This window comes from Cyanistes caeruleus, chromosome 7 (assembly GCF_971803275.1).
Source record: "Cyanistes caeruleus chromosome 7, bCyaCae1.hap1.1, whole genome shotgun sequence".
NCBI classification, from domain to species: Eukaryota; Metazoa; Chordata; class Aves; order Passeriformes; family Paridae; genus Cyanistes; species Cyanistes caeruleus.
This window is the reverse complement of record NC_141707.1, coordinates 41,195,418-41,211,119: the sequence shown is the minus strand read 5'-3', so window position 1 is coordinate 41,211,119 and position 15,702 is coordinate 41,195,418. Positions and strand designations below refer to the sequence as shown.

The window sequence follows — 15,702 nt, the reverse complement described above, 5'->3', positions numbered from 1 at the left end:
TTATTTACACAACCAACCACCAATATGGATTTAATTCAGTCAGTGTTTCTGCAACTGTTCTCGCTGCATGTTCCATGCTGGCTGATTGTGCAGGAAAGCAGTGCTCTAGGGAATCAAATAGGGTTTCAAGCAGGAAATTCAAGTTACATTTCTGACTCTGCTGCTGATCAGCTTTGTCAAGGTTGCGTAATTTCTCTGAAGTTAGCTTCTGTCACCTTTCAAGAACTGGTATTCTCTGTTTTGAAAGGATGCATGCAAGTGAAGAAACAATTTCTTATTCTTTAAGACTTAAAATTACAAAAAAACTCTTTTACAGAGTACTGGCAATATCCTTCATACTTTGTCTCAGCATACAAGGTAAGAAATCAGCATGATCATTCTATTCCATAATAAAAAAAGTCCTTTTCTCACGAATTTTCAGACTTTTTTTTTTAATTTGTAGATATGTTACAACTTGTGCTTTTGCACCACATAGTCTCTTACTTGCCACAGGCTCAATGGATAAAACTGTGCACATATGGCAGCTTGACCTTAAGCAACCCTGTGCAGGTCAGTGTGTGAAGTATTTGTAATCTGTTCTTTAAATTCAAAACACCATAAAGATACAAAAATCCCATATTCTTACCTGCATTTAATGTGTAAAATCAGGATTGTGTGCATGTTTTTTTTCTTCTAATTGACCTGATTAATGCCAAGAAGAGGTATTCTCTTTTTGATATTTTATAAAGAAAAATATATTAAACATATCTTAATTTCATTAATTTGCTGTATCTGGTTTTTTTCTGTATTTGCAATTGCATATTCTCTGGACAGCATTTAAGAGATAAATATTATTGCCTGAGTGCTGAAAAACTTCTTGGACACCCATAATTTGTGATGAGTTGAAAACAATGCTAATTGCCAATTATAAATGCACCTTACCAGTCATTACAGGTGAAAAACTAATTGTAAAAATGACATTAATGCCATTAATATAGGATAACTAATGGTACAAATTACACCAGTGTCGCACTGTATTGGGAATGGCAAAAGCATGACACAGACTCTCCTGGGTTGTTCAGGAGAGCATGGTTTATTACCCCAGATTTTCTTTTGTAGACAAGTACAAGAAGGTCTGGAAAGGTAAAACTCTTATTGGTCAGTAAACTACACATCACCATGTGTACACCACCCCTTAGACCTTCTCTTGCAAGAAAACAAGAAGTGACCAACACCTGCAAGGCTGTCTTCTATCTCTAAGGATTATTTTGATTCCTCATGATTTCTCAGGCCACATTCTCAGGCCAGTCTGAGAAAGTTATGTGACTTGCTTTTCCACAGACACTGTGCTCCCTGCTTGCTTCTTGCATTTAGCATCCACAACACCAACACCTAAAATTTGTGGAACAAAGGTACATATTGTCTTTGTTTGAAGGACAACAGTAAGTTTGGATTTTGGTGTGCCCTTCTAAGGAGGTGCAAGATTATTCCAGTGTCTGATAACACTTTCCTGGTTGTTTGTTCAATTCAAATGTGTCAGAAGTGCAGGCATCTAAGAGATTAAATTCCTCTAAACTTTGAAAATTAATAGATAAAAGGTAAACCCAAATTACTGCCCTCCCTCCCAAAGGAATGTCTAATAAGCATTTATTTTATTAGAGGAAGTAATGATACTTCCAGTATCATTATTATCATTCACAGTAATGAAATAGTACTGAGAAAAACAGGGTCTGTTAGTGACATTGTTTATTTGAACTGAAAATTTCATTGTTGGTTGCTTTTGGGGGGTTGTGGTGAGGGTTTTTTGTGGGGGAGAGGGGAAAGTGTTGTTTGTTTTTAATTTGGTTTTTTGTTTGTTTTGTTTTTTAACTCTTTTTTTATTTCCAAAGGAGATACTGTAGAAAATGAATCAAAGGTGGCTGTTCAGGACTGGTCAGAGGATGATGTTTCAGCCTGGCTCTGCACACAGGATTTAGCAGACTTTGTTGGACTTTTCAAAATGAATAATATTGATGGCAAGGAACTACTGAATCTTACTAAGGAAAGTCTTGCTAATGAATTAAAAATTGGTAAGAGTATTGAAATCCAAAGAGTTTTTAATCTCTAAAGTACTTTCAAATATTGGAATCAAAGCAAGTTGGGAGTTCCATGCATGGATTTTTTTTCCCCTGAAATGCCTTTTTTATTTCATTTCCAGAGCTGTTAAAAACCCCCTAATGTTACATTGTCCACAGTATTCCTTTTTTGTGCGTGTATGTTTGCTTATACCTAGAGACATACAATGCACTTCTACTAATGATGCTGTTAAATGGTCTTACCTGATTTTGTTTCTATTTTCCTTGTTCGATCTTGTAGTATTATTATTAAGCTGTGGAAAAGGAATTTCAGCTTTTCTCTATAATTAATGTTTCTCACTTTGGTAAATAGGGTGGTCTATAGTTTTTCCTATCAGTCTGTGGAAGTGCCATGTTTAGAATTGCACATTTTCACCAACCTTAAACATTGAAATTCTTAAGTGTGCATTTTATGATGACTTTTTTAAGGATCAGGCAAAGCTTGCCTGGCTCAGACACTTTCTAATACATCAGGTTCATACATTGTCCTGTTGCTTTATTGCAAAACTGTGATTACATTTTAGAAGGAATCACAAGGAAGTGCCGTATTAGTCGTGATTCCACAGCGGTCATTATGAAATAAGTTTAAGGATAGTGAACTGCACCAGAACTTTCAAAATACAAGTTCTGTATTAATTTCAATGGTCAGATTTATGTGTAAATTAGGTGCGAGTATGTCTGTCAAAGTGAGGTCAAGTATAACAAAAGGCTGAATGAGGTAAGAAGCCTTTTAAAAAGTACAGTTGGATACTGTTTCTTGTAGGAGGACTGCTCCCGTCTTTTTTTTGTGTGTGTGGAATTGGTCTGTATTGGATCATGTTATCTCTGTGTAACAGCTGGCTTTGTTGAAGTCTAGAAATAACAGAGATGCTGGGAATCTGTCAGGAATTGTCATTCATGAAAGATACTTGGCTTCTTCAGTTTATACTAACATTTTCCTTAGCACTGAAGTAGCCTAAAACTTTGTTGCAGCGATTGCCAGCTGAGACTAATGAGATAATGCCGAGTAGAAAGTCCTGTGAGAATTGAATGTAGTGTGACCAATGACCTGCTATAGAGTTCTCTGTGGGGAAAGAAATCAACAAAGGTATAGGAATTACAGCCTCATATATCTGACTTGAAAAATGGCTCTCTACCTGCCACAGCCCAAGCATTTACAAAGTAGGAAAATACTATCTGCCTAAAATGAACAACTTTTTCTGTGTTACTCAAATTCCCATTTAACTAAATTTTAGGAGTCTACCACCATACAAACACTTGAATGAGCATCTTCTTCCTCTCCCTGATAACCTGTTTTCTTTCCTCTGAGAATGTGATGTAAGATCTTGACCTCTAGAAGTTTTTCACAGTCTTTGCAGTTTAGACGACATCAGTGTTCTTGTAAAAACCACAGGCTCAGGCACCTTTCAGCTGTGCCTCCGCAAACCCTAACAGCAGTGCTGTACAGCAGGTGTAGTGGAACAGACCAGGTGTGACCAGGTGAAGGGAAATCAGTCTGTTGGAGGTGCTGGCAGCAGCCGTGCACAGCTGTACCTTCCCACTGGCACTTTGTCCCATGCCAAGGGCCAGCCCTGCAGTGTCCCGTGCCAGGGTGTGGCTGCAGGGCAGTGCTGCACTCGCACTGTGTGAGTCGAGTGTGTGGCCACCAGGCCACTGCTCTGCCATGGCTCTGCTGCACTTGCACTGGTTTTACTGATTGTTTTCATTACTGCCCCCAAGCTCCTGTTGCACAGCACAGCAGGAGAGAGCGCCTGTGGCAGAGCTGACTAGAGTGGGAGCCAAGGCTGGCTGCAGGGTTTTGGTTTAGGGATGTGGTGAGATGGAGCTGTGTCTTCTGTAACACAGCTGCTGACTATTGCAAGACCTGACCTCTCTGCCTTACCTGTCTGCTCTCCACTTCATGTACAAATAATTTTTCAGAGTCTCTAGGCCTGCGCAGTAAAGTTCTCAAGAAAATTGAAGAACTGAGGATGACGATGATCTCGGTTTCCGTTCCTGATGAGTTCTTATGTCCTATAACAAGAGAGCTTATGAACGATCCTGTCATTGCCACAGGTATGTCTTTGCATGACATGGATTAAAACTAATTACTTGAGGGTAAAGATAGGCCTATTTTTGTGTTCCCACACCTATCTTGATCATCAGACTTTGAAAGAAAAACTAATCTAAATAGCTGTTACAACAAACCAGAATTGTGATAAATGTTTAATTTGCTGAATTAGAGCTCTGATATGGAGAAAAATATTGTATCAAGCAGCTTCTTCCTTTTTTAAATGTGCCTTCCTTTATGTGCCTTTGTAAATACAATTACAAACCTAATTACAGTGTTGGCTCAGTAAGTGCAAAATGGAATTGTGCTTTCAGTGGGGAAAAGAGCAAACCAAGAAATCAAACCAGCCCCCACCCCCTCCCAAAATACAGGCTCATTACTCTGCTTAGCAGAGTAATAACCATCTATAGGGCACTTACTTAAAAGTTTGTACAGAATGAGACGCCTTTAAATGCAGCAAGCCTGAAACTGTGATTTGCCAGTAGCATAAGATGTCACAGTTACAACATTTTTGAAGAACTAGTGCTGTGTAGTTCTATTCTTGGGGGGAAGGGAAAGAGGAGCATAAGAGCATCAGAAGATCAGTATAATTTTTTCTGTTGCTCTTTAAACAGCGACTAACTTCATCCAGTTCTGAGGTATTAGACCTCTGAGAATTAAAATGGCCAAAATATGAAGACATCTGCTAACTGCTGGAATGATGGTGGCTTTGTTCAATAAGGAGACAAGAGTATAGCTATGTTAGAGGAGGGGAACAAGGCCCAGGTTTGTATTCCACCACAGAGATTCTTGGGTGACTGACATTTAGCTGGGGCCTAATTTCTGTTCTGTAAGGATCAACTGCTTCAGCTACCAACTCTAAGAGCCAAAGTCCTAAACCTGGCCAGATGGTGAGGGCTCTGTGCAGCTCAGGGCAGCTCTGTGCAGCCAGGCGGACAAGCCCCCTGTTCAGCAGAGCAGCAGGCTTTAGCCAGCTTGTTAGGCAACTGATGGTAATGAGCTTTTACTTCACATTATGGATCATTCAAATTGAAAAGAAAGTCTTATTTAACTTGTGCATAATATATTTTGGTGCTTTGCAGGCAGAGATAGATACATGAAACTAGCTGGAACTGTTTATACCCACAGTAAAGATTTCACATACAGTGTACTTATTCCAGAGCTCAGTTTTCCTGTTTGGATGTATTTCCTCACGTCCCTTTTACATTTAAACAGCTTAACATCTGCACAGTGCCGCAGTGCCCGAGCCTCCGTAATATGAGCTTTTGTTGATGGTTTCTTTGCAGATGGCTATTCCTATGAAAGGGAAGCCATGGAAAACTGGATCAGCAATAGACGATCTAGTCCCATGACGAATCTTCCTCTCCACTCTCTTATGCTCACACCAAACAGGACACTAAAAATGGCTATTAGTCGCTGGCTAGAGAATCAGCAGAAATAGTCAAACCACTTAATTTTGAAGTTGTTTGTTAAAATTAATTGAATTAAGGAAGGAATTCACTGTATCGGAAACAATCAAAAGAAGTTGTGTTTTTCTTCTGATCTCTGGTTGGTTCAACCTTCACTGATGGAAACTCCCAGAAAAACTTTAAGTTCCTGGTAGTTCTACTTTGTGGTATTTCTGTTTAAGAATCAAGTACTCAAACTCAGGAACTCAGTTTTTCAAATAAATTTTTCTTAGAACTTTTTACTACATTTATGAGTTTTGAGTCTTCATCTTGCCAAGTCAGTTATTCAGAAGGTAAGAAATAGCAAAGTACAGGAACTAAATTTCTTTTTCTACTCCAACAAAGCACAATTTATGTGTCTTTCTCTGTTCCCCAGTACTGGACATGTACTTGGAAAAGCTGGGAGAGAGTTTCTCCTGTAACCATCAGAGACTGTGTCTCATCCCACAGGTATATTAATAATCTTTATTTTGTATGGAAAGAATACAGTAGCTGTGCAAAAATAGAACTACAGGACAAGACTAATATAGGACTTGTACAAAATATCAAAGAAACGGTAAACAATAAATAAGCTGAAGTGTAATGATGCAAACTGCAAAAGGATGTGCAGAGCTGGGTACAGCTGTTTACAATGTACACAGAACACTGTAATCAAGCATGATGAGAAGAGTATAAAGCTGAGCACTCCAACTGAATTGCACTCATAGGAATGTCACTGCAGTAGTTCGTTCATTTTCAGAATGTTCTTGCCAATAAAACCTCTCATTTCCTCAAAAAAACAACTTCAACTTCATCCTGTCATGCAACTGCACATACGCTTTTCCTTAAACTTCCGCGTTCGCTCCATCCCTTTCTTGGGTTTTCCATAAAAGCATTTACTAAGCATTTACTTGTACCTTTTCACAAATAAACAGATCATTTTGCTTTAAGATAGCACCCAAAGGTGATTAGATACCCTATATAAAGTGCGATTATTGTTAATAGGCCATAATATTGTGTTCTTCAGTGCAATAACCAATATGGTCAAAGCCTCTCAATACACATGCAAATGTCACTCATTTTATTTAATTGCTTCTAGTTACTAAAAATATTTTTATTTACATGTCAAAGCATGGCTGCTTAAAGTTTGCTCATACACAAATTATTTATGCTTCCTAAGTGTACATCATGCAACCCAAATTAGATCCCACTAGAAAAGTGTTAAAATAATTTGATTTAAAAAATGCATGCATGTACAGATCTGAGTATTCTGCAGCAGATTATCTCCCTTAGCGCTGCTGTGAGACACCAGCACAGAAGCATTTGAGAGGCACGAGTACTATGTGTGAGATGCAAAAGAACCCAAAGCCAAGACTGAAACCCTACGTGATAGGAAATGCTTATTTAATGGTAACATGTAATGGAAAGGATTTCTCTGCTCGGGCTCCTAGGCCAATCTAATTGAGTCTTTCTACACAAATTTGTTATTCCAGTTACTGTCACTGCCCTGTGCTGGTAGGAACAGTTGGAAGTGGTTGTATCCCATTAAAGACTGCTCCCTCGGACCCAGCCATGCCCAGGCACTCAGTGTTTTGTGGAGCGATGCTGTGAGCCAGGTCTACCGTGTCCATTGACAGAACAGTATTTATACATTTGATTCAATGAACGATCGCTTTGGTTTTGCCGTGGTGATGTGACTGAGGTGGCCGTCCTGAGTGCTGTGGGATGGCAGTTTGCCTACAGCATCGGGGTATAAATGAGAACCTTGGCTGGGTAATCTGCTATCTGTACAGTGGAGAGGGATTTGGCACGTGAGCTCCTCATGTTCTTTTGCTTGCACACTGCTCTGGCCACCATCTCCTGGGGCTGCAGCTGTAGAGGATCCTTTAGATGAGTAGTGTTTAACTGAGAACTGCTCCAAGTTAGAAGGCTGAATGCCTGCAGAAGCAACATTTGTGGATAGCGAATCTGCTGCCTGAGAGTGCCAAGTGCGACTAGATTGTGTGTTTTGCTGCTGAAACCTTGCAGTCTTGTCCATGATTCCCATAAACGGAGTATTGCGAGGTCGGTGCTCAGTACCCTGAGCTTGACTGACAGTGGTCTCCTTGAGTCGAACATCTGGGCCCAGCCCCTTAACACTGCCTGACAAACTGCTGGCTGAAGTGAAGCTGCTTGATGAGCTGGCAAGAATCACACTACTGGCTGGAGAGCCAGAAGAGCCACCACTGGGTACAGGGCTTTGCTGCCTTGAGTCACTGACATGCATTGGAGCAGAGGCTGTTAATGTGTCACCAGGTTTAGATTTACTAGCAAAAGAACGAGAAGAGAGAGTCTCATGATGCTGTGGATATGAACACTGGCTGGACACAAACTTCTCATTGTGCAGTTCAGCAGTGGGATCTGTGGAAACGCTTCCAGATGCCAATGTGCTTGTCTCATCCACATACTGACTTTTAGAGTGCCGGATGGGCAAAGGACTATGGGGAAGCTGCTGCAAGGATGATTGTGTCTTGGTGCTATATTGACCGCTTCCTGGTTTAGATCCAGGCTGGCTGGAGCTCAGATGCTGATTAGTTTTTACAATCTGTGCCTGCTTTGTTGGCTGCATGATCAAGCCTGGCTCTCTCAAGTACTTGTTGCTTGTTCTGCTTTGAGGGGACACAAACTGAGCTTTCTGAACACCTTCTTGAAGGGTCCTGCTAAATAATGAAGCAGTTGAGGGACACTGCAGCCTTTGTGGAGGGGAAACAGATTCATTGGGGTGTGGCAGTTCATCTTCCCTGTCTTGAAGATTCAAATTATCATTCACACCTGGAACAATGCCTTCCTCCTCATTATCAGAGTTGTTGGTTTGTTCAAGTAGCTGTGGAGACTGATGTTTCTGTTGCTGTGTTCTCTGGAACTGTTTGCATTCCTCTTCCACCCGAGCGAGGAGACGTTTTATCTCCTGATTGCTGGGGCATAGCTGAGTGGCTTCCCGTAGGTCAGCAAGAGCAGCAAGTAGCTTTCTGTTTAGGAATAAATAAGTAAACAATGAAAATTGGGGAAAATCTTGAGTCCCAGCATTGCCTGCTACTAATCCACCTCCACCCTTGCAGCAAAATATCCTGATTTGTTGCTTCCTGCTGCAGGTGGTGACAAATTAGAAGTGGAAGTTCTCCACCTCAAGAAATTCTTAACTACGGTGGAAGTGTAGACCCAATATCTTGACAACCCATGGAGGCAGGCAGAACTCTCTGCTGGGAACACCAGGAACTGACACTTTGAACAGCTTTTGAGACAGAGTTACCTCAAGCTGGGAACCTGCTGAACTCTGCTTTATGACCACTTAGTGATATGTTTAGGAAAGACACAGTGAATCCAAAAAGGCACCTCTTCCTGTACTTCAGCTATATACTATACTACAAACTATAGTTTGCAACTCTTCCAACCTGAAGAGATAGTTCCTTCTCTCTCCCCTTGTTTTTGTCTTCAACTGCTAATGATTCATCATATTCTGTCCTACCAAAACAGCCAGTAATAAATCATAAACTCAGCAATAACTAATGAAGTGCTGGGATTGGGTGGCACATTGCTGGCCACATGTGGAGCAGCAGACCCATTCACTGTTACATTTGATCCCTCTTAAAATGAATTTCTTATTTTTTTGACTGCCTCATAAGTATTTACAGAGTATTCAATATGGCTATTTGGATGTGGTTGGCTTTATCTGATAGAGAGACCTAGTACAAATGCAAAGAACACTAAAAAATATCTTTTTCGTTGCAAATTTGAAATATAACTAGCAGAAAATAACAAGTTATTAAAAATGGCAAGTTAAAAAAAAAAAAAATCTGTGCAGACAGATGCACAGAATCAAACAGTACCTGCTGTTCCTCTTGGCTCTTGCTCTGGCATAATAGGCTTCATAGCACTTAGGCTTCAGATCCAAGGCTTTGGTAGCAAACTCCTCAGCCATACCAAAATCCTAATAACGGAATCAAACACACCCATTACCCAGTGACAGTCAAAGCAAGCTGCCAGCTCCGGGTTGTGCTCCAGAGGCTCCTGCCCCAGTCAGCAAGAGCAGGTATTTGCTCAAAGCACATACGGGCACAGCCATAGCACCTGGATGTACTGTTTGATAACAAAGGCTGGTAGCAGTGTTTTCCTTTCACTCTTAATTTTAAAAGTACCACAACGATCCAGCAGTTCATCATTCCAAAATAACTGTGTGATTTAAGACCAGCTGTAATAGATCCTCCATGACAACATGCCCTCATCTTATAAGCTACCCGTTCATTGACGTGATGAAGCCCAAAATCAGGATATAGTGAAAAGGATTCTAAAATAGCACGGATAGATGTCCACATACAATGCCAGTAACACAGTAGGGTATAAGTCTCAGCTTCCCAATGCCAGAGAGGCAGCAGACCAACAGCACGAGCTTACGTTTGTTTTGCGGCGACATCGTGACAAGTTCAGGTATAACGTAACTCTCAGCTCAGTGAAGGCTTTCATTTCCTCACCAAACCCTTCCCTTGGGAACTTCCTCAATGCATACTGGTAGCGCTGTGCTGCTTCCCTCATCTTGCCTTTCTGCAAATTTTAGGGAACAAGAGGTTTTAAAATTTTTAATACTGTAATACTGTTGCAATAAATAAAACATATTTATATTTGACATCTACCAAGAAATGCCCCTCAAGTAGAAAACACAGAGATTGATGTTTTAATAAATATATGCAGTATGAACTACACTGTCGGACAAGCACAGCGAGAGCCTGCATGTTAACCAGAGTTCGTGTTTCTTTCTGAACTCAAATGTTCAAAGGTATTTGGTGAGGATAATACTCACACTAATACATACTATTATTACCAGAAAAAATCATGTATGAGTCTCGTTTTGTTTGGAACAGAGTAGTAATATATCAGATTATATAGCTGAAAAGGAGGCATAAAGGCATTCAGTCTACCTTCAGGCAGAAGTCCAATGTTCTGCTGCCAGAAAAAAATAAAAATCTACCTACTTTATACAGCATATTTCCTTCTTCCATCAGTTTCTGCAGCAGAATCAGGAGAATATCAGGTTTGGAGGTGGCCATTGCCCATGCTGCATTTCCTGCAAGTTAAATTTTAAGAGTCTCTGACAAAAGATAAGACAGCATGTTTCTGCTGTCTACCACAGTAGAAAGCCTGGTCCTACTTCAGTATATATTCCACCTACATGGAACTAGTATTACAATTGTCATAATAATTAGGGTGTACACATTTAAAATAGATCTATGCCACCAGCTGGACAGCAAGCAGGTATTAAATGGTCTGATACATTTCAACCCTGTGAAGGAATGTACAGAAGTCACAATTAAATTCAGGCCTAAGAACCTGTATTTGATGACACTTACTACCCAAATAATATGAAAGAGTATTCAAAGGTACTAAATATTCAGTAATTATCACATACACAACTTGCTTACTCGTAATACATGAGCTACATTTTTTTGGCCTACCCTTTGCAAAAATACACAGTTCTATAGTTTATTAGAATAATGTTATTTAGAAGTAAAACTTCTGAATCATTAATAGTGCCAGAGTTATGTACCAGTAACAGCACCATCATCATTTGCTTGTCTTAAGGCAATTAAGGCAGAGTAACCATATACAGTGACTCCTCCAGATCTCAACATCAGCACACATCTACAAAGGAGCAGAATAAAAGTCCTTCTGTTTCCTCATTTCTAAAGTGAGTCTTGTGTGTCTGCCTTTAAAGGGATTGTTTCTCTTGGGTGGGCAGCTGCAAACCAGACAGCCTGCAAAAATCTGGTGTTTTATTTCATCTGCTTTACGGAAATAACTAATTCTGGCAGAGCAGAATCCAGTTGTTTGTCCTGGTGGAGGGCAGTTTCACTAACCTAGCTTAGCTCCCTTCCTCAGCAGCATGACCACGACTGAGGTATTGCGGCAGCCAATTGCTCTGTCCAGTGGCCTCATGCCACTGTGGTCCACGTGCTCAATCATTGCTCCTTTCTCCACCAAATACTGCACCTGGGAGAAGGAATGAGACATGCTTTGTAACATGGCTTTTGGTAGGAAAGGCAGACCAATAAAATATTTAAGGTACCTTGTAATCTTTGAAACACACTGAGCATATGCTGCAGAGTACAGCACAACCATCTCAAACCCACTGATGGCACCACAGCACGGGCAGGCTGGAGGGGAGCAGCAGTTCTTTCCCATAACCATTACTTACCTAAGTGTCACCAGCAGTGATCTTGCAAGGGAAGAGGCACCAACAGTCCTGCCCATGGATAGTTCCCACGACCCACGGCCATAGGCCTGCTCAAGGACCTCTTCACCGGCACTGTGCCTGTCCCAGCCTGGCCAGTGGCTGAGCACAGACCTACTGATGGGACTGGTCTGGCCAGGGAAATGGGAGCTGGCACCACTCCAGGACAATGTCCTACAGCAAATGCAGGGACAGGAAGGAACCTGGACACCCCTCATTCTCCAGCGGTCTCCAGTACCCAGTGTCATGGGCAGAAACACACGTTGTCTAAAAACTACCAAAGCCACGAAGGAACCTGAGGGCTTATTTACAATTTCAAGTTAATTCAGACAAAGGCAAAGGCTGAATGGGACAATGTGCTACAGTGAGTTATGTGCCACAGCAGCACCTGAACCACAGCTTGTCTATGCGAGCTGGAGAAACACAGATGTGAGTGTGAGAGGCTGCATGTGCTGTTCTGTCTAGTTCCTTGCTGACCTCTTGAATCTGTCCACAGTGCATGTAGACCTGAGTGTGCCCTTCTTCTTACATCTCTTCTTGGGATATTCCTGTACAAAGGCACCAACTGACCAGGACCCTGAGAAGGGACCTCTGTGGGTTTGCAATTTGTAATTCTGTGCTTCTACTTCATCTAGAAAATGCTCTCCTGAGCAAGCAATGCTTTCACACTGCAGTCGAGAGCAGTGTAACCATCTTGGCTACCTCCCCAAATTTCCTATTTTGGTAGGCAGTATTTTTTCTAAATTCTAAATTTTTGTAACTTTACCTTGTATTTTCTGTTTTGTTATACTTACAATATCAGCATCCCCATAAAAAGCTGCCAAGTCTAGGGGTGTTCGCCCGTTTTTGTCTGTCTGATCTGTTGCTGCACCTTTCTCTACTAAATACCGAACCACTTCCTTGTGGCCTTTCAGACATGCCCAGCTCAGAGCTGTCAGTCCTTCTTTGTCCAGAGATGAAACAGTTGCACCTGTAAAATGAAAATGAACTTTGTTAGGAAGATTCTCTGTTTAAATGGAAAAATTGCTTAACTCATCTGGATGCAATCCCTGGTGCAGCTGTAATCCATTATTTATTTTCTACCTTCAGAAAGGAGAAATTCCACCGTGCTCAGATGTCCTTCACAAGAAGCCACCATCAGTGGTGTCCGGCCTTGCTTATCATTTAAATTCACATCAGCCCCATGCTCCACTAGAAGTTTAGCAATCTGAAACAGAAAATACCAATTTAAAATGCATTCCTTGCACCAGTGGGGGTTTATATTGGATATTAGGAGAATTTCTTCTCAGCAAGCGCTGTCCAGCCCTGGTACAGCGGCAGGGGTGTAATTCCTATCTGCCACATCCCTGAAGGGATTTAGAAGGTGTAACACTTGAGGACATGGGTTACTGGTGGCCTCGGTAGTACTGGGCAACAACTGGACTTTATGGTCTTGGAGGGCTTGTCCAATCTTACAAGCTCTATGGTTTTATGTAATCGGCAGATTAAGATTTCAGACATCATATCATGAACTTTTTAAAAGAGGACTAAGCTGGCATTTATGGCAACCACTGAGAAATTCAATGTAGCTCAAACCCTGACTGCAGTTCCAAGGCCTTCTCCCTACAGGAAAGGCCAGCATGAGAAAGGTTTTTGAATCCAAGGTTCTCTCTCTGCACAGCAGCAGTATAACAGATCTAAAATCAGCTCTGATCTTGGTCTAGGAAATAAAATATTTTAACACACGTTATTTTTCAGGTATATTATACCTAAGACTGTTGTGAGGCCAATGTGCTTTTTAAGTTATTTCAAATGATACAAAGGGTTTGAAAGTGAAGTTTCTGAGCACATCCCACTGAAGCAGATGCTTCATCTATTAGAAAATTTGACACTAATTATTTTCAAAACTGGAGATGGGAGGAATCAGGGACCACCTCCCAAAAGATGCCCAAAGCTGTGCCAGACCTGCCAGTGGCCCTGCCGTACGGCACAGAGGAGCGGGGGAACACCTCTCCTGCTGGCTCTGCTCACGGCTGCTCCGTGCCCGAGGAGTAACTTGCACACTTCCAGCTTCCCTCTTCCTGCAGCAGCTGTCAGGGCTAGAGAAAGCATTTGCATCAACATCAGCTCTTGGTTTATTTGGCCTTTGGACACATACACAAATATGTGAGTGTTACTGAATCCCCATTCTTTCAGCTTTTCACTGTGACACTACTTATTGAAAGCTGAAAAGAACAACAACAAAAAATACTTTCCCCATCATGATTTTTCCCCCTCTTCTATTCTGGTCATATTGTTTTAAACAGAATTTTAAATTTCAATTTTTGTTGTTTGTGTTGAAGCCTAACCAGCCATTCAAACAGCATTTAGAAAATGAGTTTATGTGTGACGTGTGCAAGAATCAGCAAAGGACTTGCCCCTCCAGTTTCTAAAGGCTAATAACTTACATTTTCTACTAAGAAGTGGGTAAACTTGTGAATTTCGTGTTACTAGCATTTAGCATTTTCAAACATGATCAAGTAGAATTTTTTTCAAATTGCAATGAATGCTGAAAATAAAGGAAATTACCAACACTGCAGGAAGAAGTAAATTTTTCTTTTTTAGCACTATCTTACCCATTCCCTCTGCAGTCAATGAAACTGCACTGTGTCACAGTTATAACAACTGTTGAGAGCTGAACAACTGGAAAGTAACTGTTACAGATATCAATATTACAAGCAAAAGAGTTGAGCCTTGTTCAAAAGTCCCCCTTCTAGGGAGTTCACTTCCTCAGTGAGTGAAGATTCCCAATGCAGTATGCAAGGATTTCAATAAAGAACACTGACAGGAAAATATTGAAGAGCAAAATTCATTTAGAAACAGGTGTATGGCTTTTAGAATTCACTGGTTTTGCAACAAGGGTTTCGTTCACGTGTAGGAATGAAGTGCATTTGCTTCTCTAGGATGTGAGAAGCCACTGACCATGATCCCAGTGCTGCTCCCCCAGCCTCGGCTGTTTCCATGGAATGGAGATACCACTCACAAGACACACCAGGGAACTGCAGTGCAGCCATTACAGTCTGCCTTAAAAATTACATTTGCCCATTACCAGATGTCCAAAGGCTGGTCATTTCTTCCGCTGCCTAATTAGAACAAATGAGGCTATGGCCCAGCATTTCCTGAAAACTAATGATATTTAAACAAACGTTCTCAGACAGAGAATCCCATAACATTCCACACTAAAAACTTAAGCACTCTATTTCCACAATTTTCTATTTAGTTAGAAAGTCAGTAATTTACAGTAATTTTAATATAAAATAGTTCTTCAGTACTTGAGATTAATAGATTCAGTAAGTTAAAACTATACTTATAAACTGCATTTTATTATTAAAACTGGTATTTTCCATTATTTTTCTTGTAGAAAATTAAATTTAAAAGGTAAGATTAAAAACTCTTTATTCTTACATTAGCAACTCTAATTAGGAAACACATGAGAAGGGAAATACCTGTTTCTCCCCACAAGGCATCAGTGTCATTGATGTCCATGTCATGGTCTTTTTCAATTGTCAAGATATAATGAACCACCTGCCAAAAACAGTGAGCAGAGATGTGCTGAGCCAGAAGCGCATCAGTTGTCACTTGTATGATACAGCAAGGGAGAAAAGATCTAAAACAATTGAGAGTGCTTCTCTCTCAATGTATATAATCAATAGAAAAGAAAATCAGTATTGCTCAAAACAAATTCAGTAGGATTTTAGAACTACTTGAAGGCAAGTGAATGTTATTGAGAACAGTTTTAAAAAAGCCCAGTGCTCTTGTGTGAATTTGTTGTTTGGCATAAATATGATTTAATGAGCTTCCATGTGGCCTATATAGAACAGAATAATCAAAATAAACAATGGCAAAAATAAA

The 15,702-nt window shown here is 40.6% G+C and overlaps 2 protein-coding genes across 41 annotated transcripts in view; one reads left to right on the top strand and one right to left on the bottom strand.

Moving 5' to 3' along the window:
• WDSUB1 (WD repeat, sterile alpha motif and U-box domain containing 1) overlaps positions 1–15,702 on the top strand; it is a 28,889-nt gene that overhangs the window by 11,706 nt on the left and 1,481 nt on the right. For 6 of the 11 annotated variants that reach the window (XM_086896577.1, XM_086896585.1, XM_086896576.1 and 3 more), the window contains 5 exons: positions 317–357; positions 443–549; positions 1,869–2,048; positions 4,014–4,148; positions 5,430–5,838. In XM_086896577.1, the coding sequence (XP_086752703.1) occupies positions 317–357; positions 443–549; positions 1,869–2,048; positions 4,014–4,148; positions 5,430–5,584 (618 nt within the window). In that variant the 3' untranslated portion in view covers positions 5,585–5,838. Of the gene's footprint in view, positions 1–316; positions 358–442; positions 550–1,868; positions 2,049–4,013; positions 4,149–5,429; positions 5,839–5,967; positions 6,042–8,701; positions 11,290–15,702 lie in introns of those variants that run through there. The other 5 variants (XM_086896582.1, XM_086896580.1, XM_086896581.1 and 2 more) reach the window with 3 other exon arrangements.
• TANC1 (tetratricopeptide repeat, ankyrin repeat and coiled-coil containing 1) overlaps positions 6,043–15,702 on the bottom strand; it is a 67,127-nt gene continuing 57,467 nt past the window's right edge. For all 30 annotated transcript variants that reach the window (XM_086896508.1, XM_086896509.1, XM_086896511.1 and 27 more), the window contains 9 exons: positions 15,297–15,375; positions 13,777–13,910; positions 12,916–13,039; positions 12,627–12,802; positions 11,459–11,591; positions 10,577–10,668; positions 10,002–10,148; positions 9,437–9,537; positions 6,043–8,578 (listed from right to left, as the gene is read on the bottom strand). In XM_086896508.1, coding sequence (XP_086752634.1) covers positions 7,216–8,578; positions 9,437–9,537; positions 10,002–10,148; positions 10,577–10,668; positions 11,459–11,591; positions 12,627–12,802; positions 12,916–13,039; positions 13,777–13,910; positions 15,297–15,375 — 2,349 coding nt within the window. In that variant the 3' untranslated portion in view covers positions 6,043–7,215. The remainder of the gene's footprint in view (positions 8,579–9,436; positions 9,538–10,001; positions 10,149–10,576; positions 10,669–11,458; positions 11,592–12,626; positions 12,803–12,915; positions 13,040–13,776; positions 13,911–15,296; positions 15,376–15,702) is intronic.